The 19483-nt window shown below is 35.6% G+C and overlaps 1 protein-coding gene across 50 annotated transcripts in view; it reads right to left on the reverse strand.

Moving 5' to 3' along the window:
* Window positions 1-19483, reverse strand: part of MADD (MAP kinase activating death domain) — a 90034-nt gene that overhangs the window by 58600 nt on the left and 11951 nt on the right. For 29 of the 50 annotated variants that reach the window (XM_060687561.2, XM_060687558.2, XM_060687556.2 and 26 more), the window contains exons 3-13: window positions 18022-18636; window positions 14919-15222; window positions 14487-14618; window positions 12526-12639; window positions 11810-11890; window positions 9140-9196; window positions 6998-7176; window positions 5910-6145; window positions 5457-5613; window positions 3110-3213; window positions 640-833 (exon numbers count right to left, since the gene is read on the reverse strand). In XM_060687561.2, the coding sequence (XP_060543544.2) occupies window positions 640-833; window positions 3110-3213; window positions 5457-5613; window positions 5910-6145; window positions 6998-7176; window positions 9140-9196; window positions 11810-11890; window positions 12526-12639; window positions 14487-14618; window positions 14919-15222; window positions 18022-18636 (2173 nt within the window). The remainder of the gene's footprint in view (window positions 1-639; window positions 834-3109; window positions 3214-5456; window positions 5614-5909; window positions 6146-6997; window positions 7177-9139; window positions 9197-11809; window positions 11891-12525; window positions 12640-14486; window positions 14619-14918; window positions 15223-18021; window positions 18637-19483) is intronic. The other 21 variants (XM_087882966.1, XM_087882950.1, XM_060687569.2 and 18 more) reach the window with 2 other exon arrangements.

Here is a 19483-nt window from a genome sequence, read left to right on the forward strand (position 1 = left end):
TACTGATTATCTATGTCTTTGTCCCTTAACTCTAATCGCAGATTGATGAAAAGCAATAATTTCTTGAAACTATAAATAATGAACAGTTTTCTAAGAGCTGTGATAAATACAGGTAGTCCTCGATTTACAACAGTTCACTCAGGGACCATTCAAAATTACAATGGCCCTGAAAAAAGTGACAATTTTTCATACTTATGACCATCGCAGCATCCCCATGGTCATGTGATTTACATTCGGATGCTTAGTAACTGGTTCATACTTGTAACGGTTGCAGTGTCCCGGGGTCATGTGATCACCTTTTGCGATCCTCTGACAAGCAAAGTCAATGGGAAAGCCAGGTTCTCTTAACAACCATTGTACTAATTTAACAACTGCAGTGATTCACTTAACAACTGTGGCAAGGAAAGTCATAAAATGGGGTAAAACTCACTTAACAAATTTCTCACTTAGCAACATAAAATTTTGGCTCAATTGTGGTCGTAAGTTGAGGACTACTTGTACTGAAATTCCAGTATCCCAATTCAACAGAAATGTACTAGACATCCCACTAAATACTACTTAAACTTATAATTATAACTATTTGCACTTTTAAAAGCCTTATGTTTTGTTTTGTTTTTTGCTATCTAGTCTATTACATACATGATTCACCCCATGGATAACAGTGCTAGGACTACTGCTGGCTGTAGTGCTTGAACTTGACCGAGGTTGGTTATTATCTTGGGAATTCTCACTATCTGGAGCCTGTTCGTCCATATATGCTGAGTATTCCTGGAAATCATCAAACTCAACTTCACTTGCATCACCCAAAGCTGCATGAGTTAGTGGGTCCACATCTGCAAGACACGTTAGAATATATATATACTGTTTCAGCTCAACACAAATCTACACTGGCCAAGTCACAAGCAATTCAAGAAAAAAACTCACTAAATTATTAAAATTATAGGAAAACAGATTCCATCTGAACAGTAGACAAAAAAAGCCATGTTAACAGTAAGAACAGTTCAAAATAGAACTAGTTATTCAAAGGAAAGAGGACTGATTCAAATACAGGGTAGACTCTGCTGGTGATGTCTTTATTTGAATGCTTTTATTTGGATTTCTGAACTGAACAAAGGGTTAGAGAGTGGGCCTCAATGACATGTTTCTGGTCAATGTCTCCGTGACAAAACATTACAAGCATCACGCACAGGAAAATCGTACCACCACCCCTTACATTTGTAAGTAATTTTATGATCCCATGTAATGATCTCTGTGCTAGAAGATTTATGCATTTTATGGACAAAAGCAGTCAATCTTTCGTCTTTTAAATCTTTTAAAATATAAAGATACCTTTGAGTAAAATTTGATTCCTGATAGCACCTATGCTGTTTCATGGTAGCCTTATGGAAGTGACTTACAACACTAGCTTACGACCCTGGAATTCCCAAATGACCCTTTAACCAACTAGTAACACAGTCAAACTTGATTACCTTTCAAGGTTAGCCAAGTTTAAATCAGTTTTTACCTATGCCAAATTCACATTCTTTATTATTATTATAATAAATATGTTATTGTTTAAATCCATCAGATGACAATGCTGCAGAAAAATGCACAGGAAGTGTGCAACCCTTTAAGATTATTAAGCATTTTTCAATACCACTTAGTGTGGTATTATTCTAAAATAGCTTTTGAAGCATCATTATAGTTGATTCAAATCCTGTTTGCTGAACCTGTCTCATAAGTGGTTGCTAGAAAAACCCTGACTTTCTTGATCCCAGTGTTTATGGAAGCTATTAGGATTTTTGTGATGAAACACCACCAATGTGTAGATAATTTATATCCTTCTTTTTTTCTTCCATGAATCACAAGATATGGAATTCCTAAATAAATGTATGCTTAAAATTTCAAAATGGAACAAGATGAAATTTAATCTGGATTAAGAAACTACTATTGTGAATAAATAAAGAAGCTGATCAGAATCCGATTTTAGACAGTTGCTAAAGGGTACTTCTAGTTGTGGCATTATCTGTAGAAGTATAGAAAATATTGTTTGAAGTAAGTCACAAACTTCAGCTTTTTAAGGAAAAAAAATATGCTACCGATATACTGCAGCATGTAACACAGTATTACCCTCCACCATAATTTTTATTTCCAAGAATGACTGTGGGCCTTACACACTGACATTATTAATCAATAGCACATGAATGTTTATTTAATCAAGTTTGCTAAATAAACTACAACTGGCTGGATTCACAGAGCATATCAAACAATATATGTTTTAAAGCACAAATGACTATAACTATAATGTACTTTGTTGATTTGGACATTACATGTTTGCATATAGACATTATTCCTTTGTATTCTATAGTGGTGAGACCATATCTGGAATATTATCCAGTTCCAGACACATTTTAGGAAATGCATTAACAAACTGGAGTATGGTTCTAGAAGGAAAATGTTGTAAGTTTCAAGTCTGGAGAAGAAAAGACTGTGTGGAAACATGATAATTCTCTTCAAGTATCTGAAGATTGCAAAGTAGAAAATTAGCAGGATTTTCAAAGTTGCTCAAGAAGACAAGTAAAGAACAATGGTTTAAATTATAAAGAGACAGGTTCTGGTTAGACATTAGGAAACACTTTGAAACAATAAAAGCTATTCAGTAATGAAAAAGACCTTGGGATATGTAAGAAGTGTTTAAATGATGGGTGACTAACTGTCAGTGATGCTGCAGTAATGGATTTCTGCAGTGGGCAGGGGATTAACCTAAATCTTCAAGATCCTTTCCAATTCTTACTGTCCATTATTCTATTATTCCATTCCATTCTAGTCTTCTCCAAGCAAAATAAACACAACAAAGAAACAAAATACCTTCCATACTCCTAGCAAGATTCCAGCTGGTTGCTGAGGTGAAAAGTTTCTTCCAAAGCAATGAAATTAGGCTAAATCAGGGGGGTCAAACTCCCAGCCCACAGGCTGGATACATCACGCACTGGCCACACCCAGTTTAGTGAAGCGGAAAAAAGTCGCAATACGTCACGTGATGCTGCCGTGACAACTCAAGTCTGACACCTCTGGCCTAAACCCTATAACTATATCCAGAACAAACACATTACAGATCAAGGGTACTTACTTGGAGTATCACCATTGATATCACATTTCATCATTTCACTAACAAAGTCACCAAGGGATGAATAAGAAGAGCTGGAGTCATCATAGTCCACACTATCACTCCCACTATTGCAAAGGGAAAAAAAGTAGAAAAAATAAATAAATTACGTAAGAGATTTACCAGAATATTTTATCATGGATTTTTATAACTTTAGTTGTATAGAGAGCATTATTTCTTTGGCCAGGCACCTCTTCCTGATGCTAATAGCCATGTTTCAGTCTTGAATTATCACTGTGGCAGGAGGATCTGTTCTGCCTTCCAGACCAGACTAGAAAAGCAGGTTTTTCTCAACCCCATGACAATGGAAACCACTGAAAAGATGAGCAAAACTATGTTCTATGGCAAAATTAAAAATTATGTGGGATTAAACAGGCAGTAAGGAGAAATCCCAGTGGTAAAAGGAAACAGTAGAGGAATTCCTAATATAAATCACTGTCACATGTATGGCACAGGTAGAAAATATATTCTAATTCTGCAAGCAAGAGAGAGAAAGAGGAATTCCCAGGACAATTCAGAAAATAGAAAATAGCATTTTCTCCTGTGTCTCATGGAAAGCATCTTCAACTTATCAAACAGTGTCAGATAAGGATGGAATCCCCAAAATAGCAATCTACTTCCGTATCTGCAACTACTACATTTTTGGAGAACATAATTGCCAAAATTACTGATATAAACGTATATTTTTTCAAATGGGCAATTCTCAGGAAGTGTTCACCACTTAACCAGATAAGGAAATAGATGGCCCTTGCTGCCTCTTACAGATCTGTTTCCCAAAGGCAACATAACCTCATGCTATATTCCTCCAGAAACAAAAAATAAAAAGATAGCTTTTCTCAACTACATTTTCAATACAAAAAAAAGAAGACAATTTTCCCTTTTGCAAGGCAATACACTTCTGAGAGCAGCAGCTCAGAACTTAAAAGTATTAACAGTTGTACCTTATCTAAACCCTTTAAAAGAAGTCCAAAATGACATTAATATTCTTGAAGCAGTGTGCCCTATGCAAAATTTTCTATCAACTTAGGAAGATTCTTCCTCTTGTGCTGATAATAGAGTTCCTAATGGAAACAAAACTCTTCTGTCTAAATAGTTAACTTAATAGTTAAGTTTCCAAAGACTCAATCAACTTCAGTTGCCACCTGCCTTCTCTCTGGGTCTTCTGCCTGCAACTTTCATCCTCCACTATTACAGAAGCAAACTTAAAACAATCCATAGTTGTTTTCAATTTTTTATCATAGCTTCTATCATTCTTTTAAGCATTAAAAATATAATATAATTGATTCCAGATTTGTAGTATCTATTCGGCACCGACTTTTTTGCATTGTTCTCTCATACCTGGTTGAAACCTTGAGAAATTCCTGATGTTTTGACAGTCAACTTACATAAGGCTACAGAAATCATACTTGTTGCAGGCATAACTCTGGTTACTACCTCCATCTCTTCTCTATGATTGTCTGATTCAAAAAGTGGGGAAATTCTTTCAACCCCCAATGAGTGCCTGATTGACTTTACTGTCAGGTCACGAGTTTTTGGTTTTATACTATAGATGAGTCATATTTGGATTTAAAATTTACTCATTTTACAAAACAAAAGCAAAATTATGGGGAAAATGGAAGCCAGAATGATCACAAAGAATGCAATAATAGGCCTCAGTAGAAGTATACAGGTAGTGCTCAATTTACGACCATAATTGAGCCCAAATTTTTTGTTGCTAAGTGAGAAATTTGTTAAGTGAGTTTTGCCCCGTTTTACAAATTTTCTTGTCACATTTGTTAAATGAATCACTGCAGTTGTTAAATTAGTACAATGGTTGTTAAGTGAATCTGATTTCCCCATTGACTTTGCTTGTCACAAGATCGCAAAAGGTGATCACATGACCGTAAGGCATTGCAACCATAATAAATGTGAATCAGTTGTCAAGCATCCAAATATAAATCACATGACCATGGGGATGCTGCAACGATCATAAATCTGAAAAATTGTCATAAGTCACTTTTTTCAGTGTAACTTGTAACTTCAAATGGTCACTAAGCCAACTGTTGTAAAGTCGAGGACTACCTGTATTGTGTTTTTGAAGCCAGGCAAACCTTTTAAACCTCCCAAGCTTTAAAAGGCTTTTCAAGAATTCTGGATTTGATTTTTTTTTGTTATTTCATCTATATTTTTAATGATATTTGTTATAAATTATCTGCAATGTGCCCTGGAAACTGATGCTGGAGGCACCTAAATTTAAAAAGAAATTCTTAGAAAGAATTACAAAATTCACTGAAGATTGGTTGCATGCCATTGCATTCCGTTCCTTACTAACCTATCATCAGTAGGATCTGAATCTGTTTCTCTATCAGCTGGGACATTCATTGCTTCAGCTAGCTGAGAATTGCTGTCATAAACACGATAATGGATTGGCTGCAGCTGATGAGCATACCACTTTGGCTTATCACCAATCAGAGCTGGGTCAAACATATCTATAAAAGCAACAAGGAACAAGTAATTTGCCTTATGCCAATAGCAAAAATACAGTTACAGAAGCTACATGAACATTCTAAAAACCCAGACAAAATATCGAAAATAACAGGATTTCAGGCCTGAAATAGGTATTTCTGATTTTTATTGAGAAAGCAAATTCTTATACTGAACAAATCCTATTTGCTTTTAAGATAAAATCTTAAAACATAGTGGTCAGTTAATTTCTCAGCAATATTTTGCATTGGAACATCCCACATTAAAATCATGAGGGCTGACAATTCATGATCACACTTACTGTTGTGGATTCTTTGGAAAGCATAATTAGTGGGATTGAGAGACCACTCCCCAAAGTACTCCACTGCCTGTGTCTTGGACAATTTTTCTGCAAATTGTGTCTGTTTCGGTCGTGAAGCTAAAAAGGAATTGGCCTGAAATGCAACCACGGGGCGGGGAAAGAGACGAAGTGTGCGGGTATGCATCTGGAATCCATGTAAAACATTTGGTGAATTGAAGAATCTCACCATAGCAACCCTTTAAAAAGGAAAGACATTCATTTAGCAACCAGCATGAAAACTGAAAAGGCACAGAGCATTCATGAATCACCAAAAAAATAACTGATGATGCATCCCCAATAAGGAAAAAGCAAATTTGTTCATGCTAACAATTACTAAATTGACTCTAGCCCCAATGATATCAGCATATCAGAAGCACTTCTCAACCCTCAACATGCTGTGTTCATCATATTGCCCACTTTTTCTACAACAAAATTATGAAGTGAACTGCAGTTCACAAAAGCTTACGTTGTTCAGTAAGATTTGCTAGTCTGAAAAAATGCTACTAAGCTACTCCTGAGTTTTGGTTAACATAAACTGGACATAGGCTGTCCTAAAATGTGAGTAACAATTGTAACTTTCTTTGAAGAATCCAAAATATATTATGTAAATTTATACTATTTTAATATATTAAATCAAGGCATCTGAAGAAAGTTACCAATTTTGTAACAGCTATCATAAACATTTAGAAAGTAGGCATATTTCACATAAGTCATACAACAGCTTCTGCACAAACTATATATAAACAATGTATTACCATACTACTTAGTACTATACATCATCCAGAGAAGATCAACTGTTACAATAAATTTCTTATTGTACCCAGGCGACACACTATTTAATGAATGATGGAATGTTTTGTATTAAAAGAAAATTAAAAAAAAATTTTTTTAAGTTTATCTGAATATTAGATATCTAATATTAGAATATTAGATTGTCAGAAGGTAATATAACTTTGCTTATCATATGTTGCTAAGCGGAGCACCAGCTCTTCCCATCTAATTGGAAGTTTATTATTTACATTCAGCAAAAACACAATGCTTTATCTCACCTAGTGGCTACATCCACTGAATCTACATCATTACCATAGATCAGTGGGTTGAACTCTGTGGACGGTGTGGATTGTAGGTCATTCTGCGGTCTTCCCAGAAGCAATGGGATTTCTTGACTTTCATGAAACTTTTCTAGGTTAAGAATAGGCTGGGTATTCAAACTCATGCTGGCCAAAGCCTGAAGAGCAATATGTTACAAACATAATAAACGAAAATGGCATTGCTGTAATACAACTCTCTCTCATGGGCAAAACACAAGCTGAGTGTGATGTTCCAATATAACCTGGGATCAAGAGACCTCTTTCAGTTTTTTTTAATGCAAATAAGAATAAACTTAATCAATCCTTCCTCTGCTTAATTGCTTACTTTTCTTACATTTGAATAAACAGAAAATAAAAAGAGGGAAATACACAAACTATTGTAAATGTTTTTATGCTAAAAAAATTGCATGCAAAACAGTCACAGAATCAATTAAATCTAATCAGAAATTGCATTTTTTTAAATTTACCATTTTACCTACTAAAGCTGTTTTAGAGAAAAACAGAAAATCTTTGAAATGAGATTCATTTATTTATTTAAAAAACTATAAAATACTCCAGGCTCAATAGCTTTGGAAAATTAATCAAGAGTAATCTAGAATTTAAATTCCCCTCTAAACATATTGTAAGAAAAATATTGGGAATTATGTTATTTTATTAACTTGGCTACATAAGAAAAAAGATACATGAAATGTAAAATAAACTATCAATAGTATTTTGATATGTCCTAAAATACAAAAATTATATTCTACAGTTTTATTTAAAAAGGTCTTTGGGGGGGGGGGGCGAGGTTGCCTTCGAGTCAGTGTTGAGTCCTGACAAACCTCTGAACTAGCCCTTGCAGATTTTATTTTTATTGCATCTTTAGTATGCAACAAACATATTTAATACTTCTCTCTCCTATTTTCTCTACAGCAACAAACCAATGTGATAAGTTTAGCTGAGAGAAAGATAGTGACTGGCCCAAAGTCATCCAATCTGGTTTCATGCCAAAGCCTATGTGCCTTAACCATTACACCACACTGGTTCTAAAAAAAGGACTTATTTTGCAATAATTAGCAATAATGGAATATGATCCCAACTTTTAAATGTCACAGTCTTACGCACAAACTCCATGCTGAATATGAATGTTAGATTCAAATTATAGTTTCAACTTAAACTGCTTTAAAGCATATGTACCAGATACCTTTGTACTATCTACTTCCAAATCAAGTTAAGAACATCCATTTAGAATGCACATACCATCAGATATAAGATACGTGGCAATAAAAAGTTTTTTTCTGTTGGGAAATATACTCCGAAAAAAAAGCACATCTAGATTTTTTTTTAGGAACTTATTTAAAAAGTGTTTCCCTCCAAAACTTAGGTGAGACGGGCAGTGTAGAAACTTGACAAACAAATAAATATTGTTTGATTTAATGGCATAAACTCTAATAACTTTGATACAAGCCTATGTATTACTAATGCATATTTTATTACTATTTTTATTTTAAACATTAGAAATTACCGTAGAGTATGTTTTTATGGAGGATGATACATAAGTGCATTAAATAGATTAATATGCATTAATATTATTAATATAAATTTACATTATTGGGTAGTTATTTCTTGTTCTGAATGCTCAACTCAGCTAATTTGTTCTGAGATTCCTAATTTTCCCTTTATGTCATATAAAAAAGAGCAGAGTTAATGCATTCTTCACTATACAATTACTATGAAAGCCCAGATTCCTAGAAGGCTTTAGTTTTCAACAGTTTTGATTTTATCAACTCTTCTGGCTTCTGAATATTTTGTAATATTCACAAAACAAGTATCTTTATCTTGGTTTGACATATTGAACATACAAAAAAAAAAAAAACCAAACATTTTAGTTCTCTAGATTGTACTCTAAACTTTTCTCAATTTCAGCTTCTTTGGAGGAGAGAGTGGCCTACCCTCAAGCCATGTGAATTTCTTTTATTTCTTTTTCTTTTTTAGTTCACCGTCTTTTACCGATATCTTCCACCAAAATTCCCTTTCTTTCCAAAAGCCAATACATCAAAATAGACTAACAAAAAATTATCCAATGGCAACTTGAGGGAGAAAAAGGTAAAATAAAGACACCTTTTTTTCAGGCGTGAGCAGTTGTTGCTGAGTGATTGCAGACATGCTAATCAGAGTCTGGAGGCAAGATGGAAGATCACATGACAACATCAGCGACAATCAGAGCCAAAGACGAATACATGATCACATAGAGACAGATGGAGAAAAGTCTATTATTACTAATACCACAGATGAGAAAATAAATAAAAATAAATAAAAATAAAAAGCACAGTTCTTGAAGGAGGCCAGGCTGCTTTGCTCCCATACACCTGTTTGCAAACATGTTCCCTTAAAAAGTACTGAGGGCTAGTAAATTGATGCACCACACATATTTTAACAATACACTAACATCTGATGTTCTGATTGCAGTGAATGGACTGTAAAAATAGTTTTTAGTATTTTACATAAGTATTCACATAAGTTTGTTGCCTAGATTCATTACCATCAGTAAAGATTTTTTTTTCCTTCTTGCCTTAACTTGTTCCATAAAAAATAAAATTGTGTTTCCTATCTGCTAAAATAAAATACACGTTTTTATTTTATTCATATTGTTCAGGTGTGTGGGAATGTTGCCAACAGCCCCTTAAACTGTGGAAACAGAAAACCAAACAGATCAGAAAGAGAGATTGCAGATTCTACTGCCTGTTGGTTTGTTGCATTAGCTTACACAAAAAAATCACACATAGTCCTGCTCTTCTATGAGAGACAGAAGCAGTAGCTTTTGAACTGCTGCTGTAACGCTTTACCTATATATATATACTGCATGCAACATGCAAAGAGGAACAATAAAAGAGCAATGGGGAAGAAAAATACAGAAGTCATAAAACCTCTATTATGAAATATAATAAAAAAATTCTGAAGTATGGATTTCATTGGCAACTATGTGAATAGAAATAGAAAATTAATGATGTACAATGGGAAAACAAGTCATAGAAAAATCAAAATGTTTAAGGCATACAATGAGTGGGAAGGGTAGGAACAAAAGAATGAGCTTTGTGCAGTTATTAAGTCGAAGTTGGATGTATAAAACCATTTTAAAGAGAATGGCAAAGCCTTTTATGTGGTTCTGAATAGTATGAATAGTCCACAGAGTGACACGTCAGATGTAGCTTATCAAAATGACGGTGGAGTAAGGATGTGATAAACCACATTCTAATGCCGTTTGAAGCATACACATTGATAACAATTCAACAATAGCAATTCAAGATGATTTCAAAGCTTCATGACCACATCAAGATTGTCATGTGTATGAATAGATCTCGCATAAAACTCCAAGCCTCAATAAAGAAATTCAATTTTTAGCACTATAAATATGACTGATTAGGACTACACAATATTACACTATAGTTGAGTGCTAGTATTACCAAACTCCAAATTGTGGTTAATCTTAGCTAAATTTAATTAAAATAAGCTACATTTAATCCATACTTTATAAATGTGGCTTTTTTCAATGAACCATTATTATTATTAAACACAGTTTGACTCTGAATAACAAGCTGAATTGTAGGCAATCTAAAATGAAAGACAATTCTAAAGTTGGTCTGATGATCAATTGTAGTTTAACATTATGTTTGACCACGGTTTTCATTTTATGGTCCATATATTATACCTTTCTAGGGTACACATTTTTTTACTCTGAAGCTTAATATACCATTATTGGAAGCACCATATAAAATCAATTACATATATATAAATAAATATCCATAAGATTGTTCCATAAATATAGGAGTAAATTAATATAGGAGAATGGTGAAATGACAGGTTATAGGCCAAAATTGGACAAACTGAAAAGAGCAGCAGTTGTTTTACTGTCTTTACAAAATGTTATGGTGGTTACGCAATGTGTTTTGGATATGCAGCCCTTTTTCAGCTATTTTTTTTTCTCATCCACAATCTAATACAGCACTGGGAGGAAAATCACTATTAGCTCACCAAATATTTTATAGCTGACCAACCTAATTCTGACTTTTTTAAAAATAATAATCAATTATTAATTATTAATCTGATTGTTCCATTCTGCAAGTGACTACTCTTAGTACTGATCCAAAGCCTTTCCTGTTGGTTTTCTCTCTTCAAATTCCTACATATTCTGACTTCAAAAGAAACACAGTATATTTCTAGAACATAATTCACAGGAAAAAACAAGTCTGTGTACCTTCATGAAACAAGCAATATAAAATAAATTGATTCTTGGTGGGGGGGGAGACAATTACTATTTTGTGAAAATTAGGAGAAATGAACAGGAAGGAAGAAAATTACTACACAAAATGTTTGTTCCAAATCTAATAAGAACCAGGATTTCTCATATCCTCCTCTAAATACAGTACATTTTCTACATTCCAGTAGCTCTTCAAGGCAAGCTATTTTTTGAAGTATCTGTTCATTTGGGGATCAGAAATTAGAAGAATTTCTAATTCTTCTAATTTAAGTTAGAAGAACTCTGGCTACTTATTTAAGTAAGTAGCCAGAGCCTCCTTGTTCTAATCCTAATACTATTTCATTACTAATTTTCTCTAATATACACCTCTGATGCTCACAGAGATTTTCCTTCACAAGTGGTAAAATGATGATTGTGGAATTATAACCAACTTTGAGCCTGGACCTATTAAACTTTGGTCCAAGTTTCTGTTGTCCCAACACTCTCATCTTAGTTTTAAACTCTTAACCATACTCACCAGAACATTAACTTACCTGCTTCAGATGCTTTTTCAGTTCTAAAACTTCCGGTTCTGGCAAAACAGGCAGTAATTCAGCATTTGTAGGAACAATGATCTGAAATTAAAATTTAAAAATAACATTGCACCAAGGCAATCCCTTGAATGGATTTCTTTTATGTACCACAGAAACAAGCTCAGTTAACAACTCATGCACAGGAATCTATGCTCTAGATCAGTATGACAAAGAGAACCAAATAATCCATCAAATATTGGTGATCAGGAAATTTTTGTTTTAGAAGCAGGAGAGAACAGCTATCTGTGTTAGCAAAAGCAATGCGGAATTAGAGAATTCATAATACTGACTTATGATCTGTCCTCAAAGTTACAACCATCACATCAATCTCACACTTCTGTGATTGCTGTTTCGGCACTTCATAACTGATTTGCATTTATGACGATTGCAGCATCTTGCAGTCACATGATTTGCAACCTTCCAAGCCAGCTTCTAACAAGTAAGGTCAATCGGGGAAATAGAATTTGCAACCATATGATTTACTTAACAGTGTGGTTCACTTAACAACCATGATAAAAATGATCATAAAATTGATATGGTCACATAAGGACTTGCTTAATAAACACACCACTTAGTGATTGAAATTCCAGTTCCAATTGTGCACATAAGTCAAGAACTACCTGTATCCCTAAATAATTCTCTAAATTACATTTAACACATAAATAGAAACTAGTTACCTTGTTAGTGTCTAGATCCACCAGCCATACATCATCTGGCATTTTAAAGTCTAACTTATAAAGGAAGAAGCTTGCTGGGACTCCAATAATATAAGGTGTTGGGGCTAGGAGTAGCTGTAATGGGTGGAAAATAGTAATACAAGTCAGATAAGAACAAAACTGGGCAAGTATAGATACTAATGTATATACAGTATATTTTGGAAGAAGGTATATCAGAAGCAAGCATAACTGAAAGCTGAGAAGAAATTAAATAGTTGGGAAACTCCTTAAATTTAAGACAGCATAGGGTGGAAAATACGTTTGGAAATAATAAAAATAATATTGTTTTTGAAACCTAGTTTCATGTAGAAATAATGCCATCTTGCCAGAAACCAGAAGGCCTGTCCGGTCTTGGGCACAAAGCCAGATATCTGACTCTGGATCAGTCACTCTTTATCAGCCATAGAGAAAAGGCAACGGCAAACCACTTTGAAAGCCTTGTCAAGAAAACTACAGGGATTAGTCCAGGCAGTTACCAGGAATCCAAACTAACTCAAAGGCATACATTTTTTTTTCCAAGCTACAGTAAATCAAATGTAAAACACTCATTGTTCTAAAGCATGGGTCCTCACACTACGGCCCGCGGGCCGCATGTGGCCCACTGAACCACTTAATCTGGCCCGCGGAGCACCACGAGGTTGCCCTGCCCACATCACCCAACTCACCCTTTAGCAGAGCGCAGGACTTGCCTTCTGGAGACCTGCAGGCTGGAACCAAAAGTTTAGCTCAACAATTTTAGCCTGCAGAATGCTTGTGGAGGTGGGGGAGGGGGTTAGAAGAGGAAAAAAACCAGGCAAAAATGGCCTGTTTTTGGCCAAAAACCGAGCCATTTTTGCCTGGTTATAACCTGCAGAATGCTTGTGGAGGTGGGGGGGTTAGAAGACGCAAAAAAACAGGCAAAAACAGCCCATTTTTCACCTTCACTACCTCAGAGAGAGAGAGAGAGAGAGAGAGAGAGAGAGAGAGAGAGAGAGAGAGAGAGAGAGAGAGAGAGAGAGAATGAAAGAGAGAGAATGAAAGAGAGAGAAAGAGGGGGAGAGAGAGAGAAAGGGAGAGAGACAAAAAAAGAGTCAGACAGACAGAGAGACAGAAAGAGAGAGGGAGAGAAAGAATGAAAGAGAGAGAAAGGGGGAGAGAGAGGGGAAGAGAGAAGGAGAGAAAGGGAGAGAGAGAGAGCGGGACAGAGAGAGAGAGAGAAAGGGAGAAAGAGGGAGAGGGAGAGAGACAAAGTATGAGAGAGACAGACAGAGAGAGAAGGAGAGAGAGAAAGAGAGAAAAAAAGAGAGGGAGAGAGAGAAGGAAAAAGAGAGAGACAAAGAGATAGAGAGAGACAGAGAGAGATTTCTCAAGCTCCTTGGGGCTGAGAAGAATTGCAGCAAAACTGAGTTTCCTGAAGTGGACCACTAGACTCCTAAACAACTGAAAAAACAATCTAGTAAAAAGAAAAGGCAACCAAAAGAGCAACATGCAAACAAAAGCAAATAAAACACCCCCAGGAGCAAAACAAATTAAAGTTTAATTTGTGTGTATTGTTCAATGGACTGCTAAATTGTCCCACCCAGTCACATGACCTAGCCACACCCACCTAGTCATATGACCACCTAGCCATGCCCTCCCAGCCGATCCGGCCCCCCAACAGTTTGAAGGACCGTGAATTGGCCCCCTGTTTAAAAAGTTTGAGGACCCCTGTTCTAAAGTAACCAATAAAGTATGTAGAAGGAAAGAATTTAGACTTTTTTAAAGAAAAATAACTCTTTGAAAACATTCTTAATTCTTCCGAAGAGCAAGGAAAAAAAATAAACTGAAGATTTCAGTAACAAGCAAGCAATACACTGAAAAAAAAACCAGATACACATATTGGTTCTAAGGAAAGTCTTTAGTTGAGTCAAGGCTGGGCTGTCCTAACACAACCACTGATATACCTGTTCTGCGGAAGCCATGCAGGTAGGAAGGAGAGGAATCACCGGGAACATATATTCCAATGGGTAGATCATAGACACAAATGCCATCACAGACATGGATAGAGCATTGTAATCGCGAGACTGCAGTACTACCTGAAGCCAAAGAAAACTGCATTAGTGCAACCATAAAACAAAATTCTAAATTTTCTTATAGGCTACTCAGTTTTATTTTCATCTCCAGTGCTGCTTCCTTAATCAAACAGTATTTTACACAAAAAGATACAATTATGAAGGATACACCCTTTATCGCTCTGTGGACAATAATAGGAAATTATTAATTGTGACAAATCTACATAATCTTCCATGCTAAAGCGCTACTGAAACATTGTGGAAAGGCAATGCAGTCCTCACTGCTAAATTATCTATAATGAATCGGCCGCATTTTCCTCTCACCTTATGTTCCAGAAGAATGCAGGACAGTACTTGCAAGCAAGCATCCACACCTAAGAGCTCCAAGGGCAAATGCAAAGGGAAATCCACCAGAGAAAAGCGGGAAGGGTCGGGGAGGGCAAACGTCAAGGCTGGCTGCAATTCATGAGGTAAGACTTCCACATCCACACGCTTCTGGCCAGCAACTGGCACAGGTGAGCGAAGAAGCCGATAAATCCAAGCCTCGGTTTCACGCAAATCATGTAGCAAAGCACTAGATTTCTCCTCCACAAGCAGTGAGCCTGTGAAAATCCGCCACATGGTGTCCCTTTATAAAAAAACAATAGGATTAATACCCCTACTTTTAGTAGTTCAACTGAAAATCCTGCAAAAGACATTAGGCTACAGCTTTGTTCCAAGAGAACAATAAAGATTCAGAAGATACTTTCGATACTTTAGATTGCAGACATATATAATATTAAATAAAAAAACCAACCATGATTTTCTGAACAAGTCATCATAGCATGCTGCAATATATAGCATTGAGCCAGAATGGGCAGATTCATTCATCACACTAAACCCAAAAGATTACTATATAAAAAGCAACTGTAAAATTGTTTATAATGTAGAATCTACTTTATCAGTTTTATGCACTCGTGTAGCAGTGTGTCCTGCAAAGAGTAATATATATGGTTGTTGGTAGGGGAGGCCATTGAACAGAGATCAGAGAGTATACATTTCAAATTAAGAGCCTTGGTACTACAGTGGTTTAAAGCACCCTGTTATTAACACAGCTGCCTGCAATTTACTGCTGGTTCGAATCTCGCCAAGGCTCAAGGTTGACTCAGCCTTCCATCCTTTCTAAGGTAGGTTAAATGAGGACCCAGTTTGTGGGGGCAATAAGCTGACTTTGTATAAATATATACAAAAGTATGAAGGCTATTGCTTAACGCATTGTAAGCCGCCCTGAGTCTCCGGAGAAGGGCGGCATATAAATCAAATTAAAAAAAAAATAAAAAAATTATGTATATTATGTTCTCCCACTCTTAGTTTTCAGACTATGAAAAGAAAGAGAGCACGACTAAAATGACATGTTAATAATGTTCTGGTAATATAATTATATATATCAGTCTTTGAGTAATTCAGCAACCTTATAAATCAAAAATATAAGCCAATTATAAATAAATAGTTCTCTTGTAACATATGCAATATTATTTTTTTACATTCATGATGAAAGCAATCAAGGCTCAAATGAAGTCACTCTTGAAATCAGACTCATACTGGTTTCGGACTCATACTACAGGAATTATTACTGTACAGTAATCAGAATACTTTAGATAAATAACACTCAATAATATTTTATAAATACAATTTAAGTATCACAGTATTCCTGTGCATCTGAAAAGCAGAAAGCAATATCATGTTGCTGAAATCCAAAGTAGAATTAAAAGAGCCATTAGGGATAGACTTACTACAGAAATCAGTGTCCAAGATAATAATTCTCAATATTGTATATTTATGTATAAATATACTAACTGTATGTATTTCCCTTCAGCTTGCTTGAAAAGGCTTCCATTCATGCTTCTTTTCTTTCTTATTATTATTATCCTTGCATATCTTATTTATAGTATTATCAAAGCTCACAGAAGGAAATAATTATCAAGGCTCACAGAAAGAAATAATGGAATACTATAGCATACATACATTTTTAACATGGTATTCATGTATGTACAGGTAGTCCTCAACTTACAACAGTTCATTTAGTGACCATTCAAAGTTACAGCGACACTGAAAAGTGACTTATGACATTTTCACAGTTATGACCTTTGAAGCATCCCCATAATCATGTGATCAAAATTCAGGTGCTTAGCAACTGGTTCATATTTATGACCATTTTGCAACCTTCTGATAAGCAAAGTCAATGGGGAAACAATATTCACTTAACAGCTGGGTTACTAACTTATCAGGTGCACTGATTCACTTAACAACTGAGGCAAGAAAGGTTGTAAAGTGGAGCAAAACTCACTTAACAAATGTCTCGCTTAACAACAGAAATATTGGGCTTAATTGTGATTGTAAGTTGAGGACTACTTATATCTGAAAGAGATCAAACTTCTAACATCAGAACATTTTGGGGGGAATCACAAAAATTCTCATGACTAACTTTGTAGTCAAATGTCAGAATCTTTTCAATAAACCGATGCAGCATTTCGGCCATTCCAGTTGGAGTTAGAAAACCAGAACATGACACACAATTCTATATAATTTAAATAGCTGCCACTTTGCGTCAAAGCCCAATTCAAGGGGCTAGTTTTGACTTCTAAAGACTTTAATAGTTTTTGAGTCTGAAATATTTGAAAGCCACCTAGACCACGGATAAAGTCTCCCACATGTGAGCTTGATTCCTTATAACTCTATACAAACTTTATATCCATATGATTTTCCTAGCAACAATATGGAAGTGGTTTTCCATTACATTCGCCTCCAATTTTTTTTTCAACTTTCTTGTCTAGCCTATAGCCCTATATAAAGTCTTTGGGGTATTGAAGGCTCTGAAGAGGAGGTTTTACACCTTTAGCTGTGTATAACTCATGTGGAAAGTTTTGAGGTTGCAGATTAACCAAGAGAAGGGGAAAATGTGGTGAAAGGAGAAAAGTCATGTAAAACAAATAGGCATGTGAAATATTTTTTTTATTCTTAAATGTGAATTGTTTGCCTAATTCACCTCTTTCATATATAATCAGGCTTTTAAATTATTTAACAATTAATTAATAATTGTTAATAATTAATAATAACAATTTTTAATTTACAACTATACCCCCCCTCCAAAAAAAGAAAACAGAAAAAAATTCAAGATTTTAATTTGGCCACACTATTTAAGCAATAGAAACTGTGTCTCTAGAAAATAAGTAACAACATGGTATAAAAAGTTTTACAACTCTACCAATAAACTCTCTCCACAGATTCTATGGTCTTCACGCACCCTATACATTCTCACATGAAAAGAGAAGGAAATCTAGGTCATTCTTATTTTGATAGGCAAATAGCCGGTTATATGAAGCAGATTTTATAATCCACTGTATCATTTAGATTTGAATGTAGGGGGGGGACCCCACTCCATCAATACCTCTGCACTCCTCGAGGGATTGCCAGCTTCTTGCCTAAGAGCCTCTCACTGCAGCAGTCCACCAGCTTCTTCAGAGTGTACAGACATTCACGAAAGGTAGAAAAAAAGGGATAATGACTAAGAATGCAGAGTGAGGTCAGGGTACTGTTACGAGAACGATGAGTGCCCTTCGCTGATGATTTTCTCCGAGGTGACCGGTTTTTATCAAGAACTGGCTCTATGCTCTGTGGCTGGAGAGAGACACCGCTCTCTAAACTTTCATTAGCTCTTTCTTCTTGCACAGTTGAAGCATCCCCAGATTTGTGTGCCTTCTGTCCATCTCTGCTACGATGTCCACCACTGCCTTCACCCTTCTCCTTGGAAATGCGCTTCTGGAAGGACCGATAGAAGTTAACGCATATCCCATAGCGGATGATGCCTGAATCTTTGTCTGTGAGCATGAAAACAAAGGAAGTATCATCTCGCAAGCTCATCCGCTTCTGCCGCACACTTAAGCATCCTTCTGGTTGGCAGAAAAAGACTACATCGGGAGGCAGTGGGAAATCAGTGTGGTCTTCTAGCGGGTAACGGCGCAGAAGTTCAGGTGTCTGTGCCACACTATCACTACTTGGTTGCCTACAGGAATACAAGTATAAAATTACTGAAATATAATATTACTAAGGTAGAGATGTCACACTGATGCAAATCTTCCCAATGGAAACACCACAAATACCACAGGACTCTTTTTCTGTAAATGGGGGTTGTAGGTTGGGTTGCAGAAAGAAGAGAAATGAGTCATCTTCATGATCAGTAATATGTCAAAGAGAGCTTATGAATCCTGACAGGTTTGGACAGAAAAACGAAAATATACTCATGATTTATATACTTATCACACCATAATAGCTAAAAAATGATACAATTATAATAAATGACTGCAGAGCCTAAATGGAAAATTAGATGATGGAAACAAGAAATTTAGTAACAAAATGGATCTTTTTTTCACCAAGCAAAAAAGAGGCAATAGTGAGACTGCCTTGATGGTGTAATAAACTGGTTTTATATTTGAGGTCTCTAATTCAATTGTAAGAAGGTAAGTCATTATTTTTACTTCCATGTAAGAAAGTCAGGGTAGGAAAGGATAACTTTCAGTAAAAGAGAATGATGCATTAATCAGTTAAGTGAATCAATAAACTAAAATTCGAATCAGCGGCCAAAACTCACAACATAAGCTTTTAATTATATCACCGTAATTGCTTGAGAAAATATTTAAATTACCAACTATATAGATCAAGGGTGTTAAACTTGCGGCCCGTGGGCCAGATGTATCATGTGCTGGCCACGCCCATCCCATTTCAGCAAAGGGGGGGAGTTGCAATATGTCACATGACGACAACATGACGCCGCAAGTTTGATACCCCTGATATATATTATAAACTTCAAATACTAACTGAACAACTAACTAAAATTACAATTTAATGCATGT

The sequence above is a fragment of the Pantherophis guttatus genome, chromosome 1 (genome assembly GCF_059756535.1).
Source record: "Pantherophis guttatus breed Tessera chromosome 1, ASM5975653v1, whole genome shotgun sequence".
Lineage (NCBI taxonomy): Eukaryota > Metazoa > Chordata > Lepidosauria > Squamata > Colubridae > Pantherophis > Pantherophis guttatus.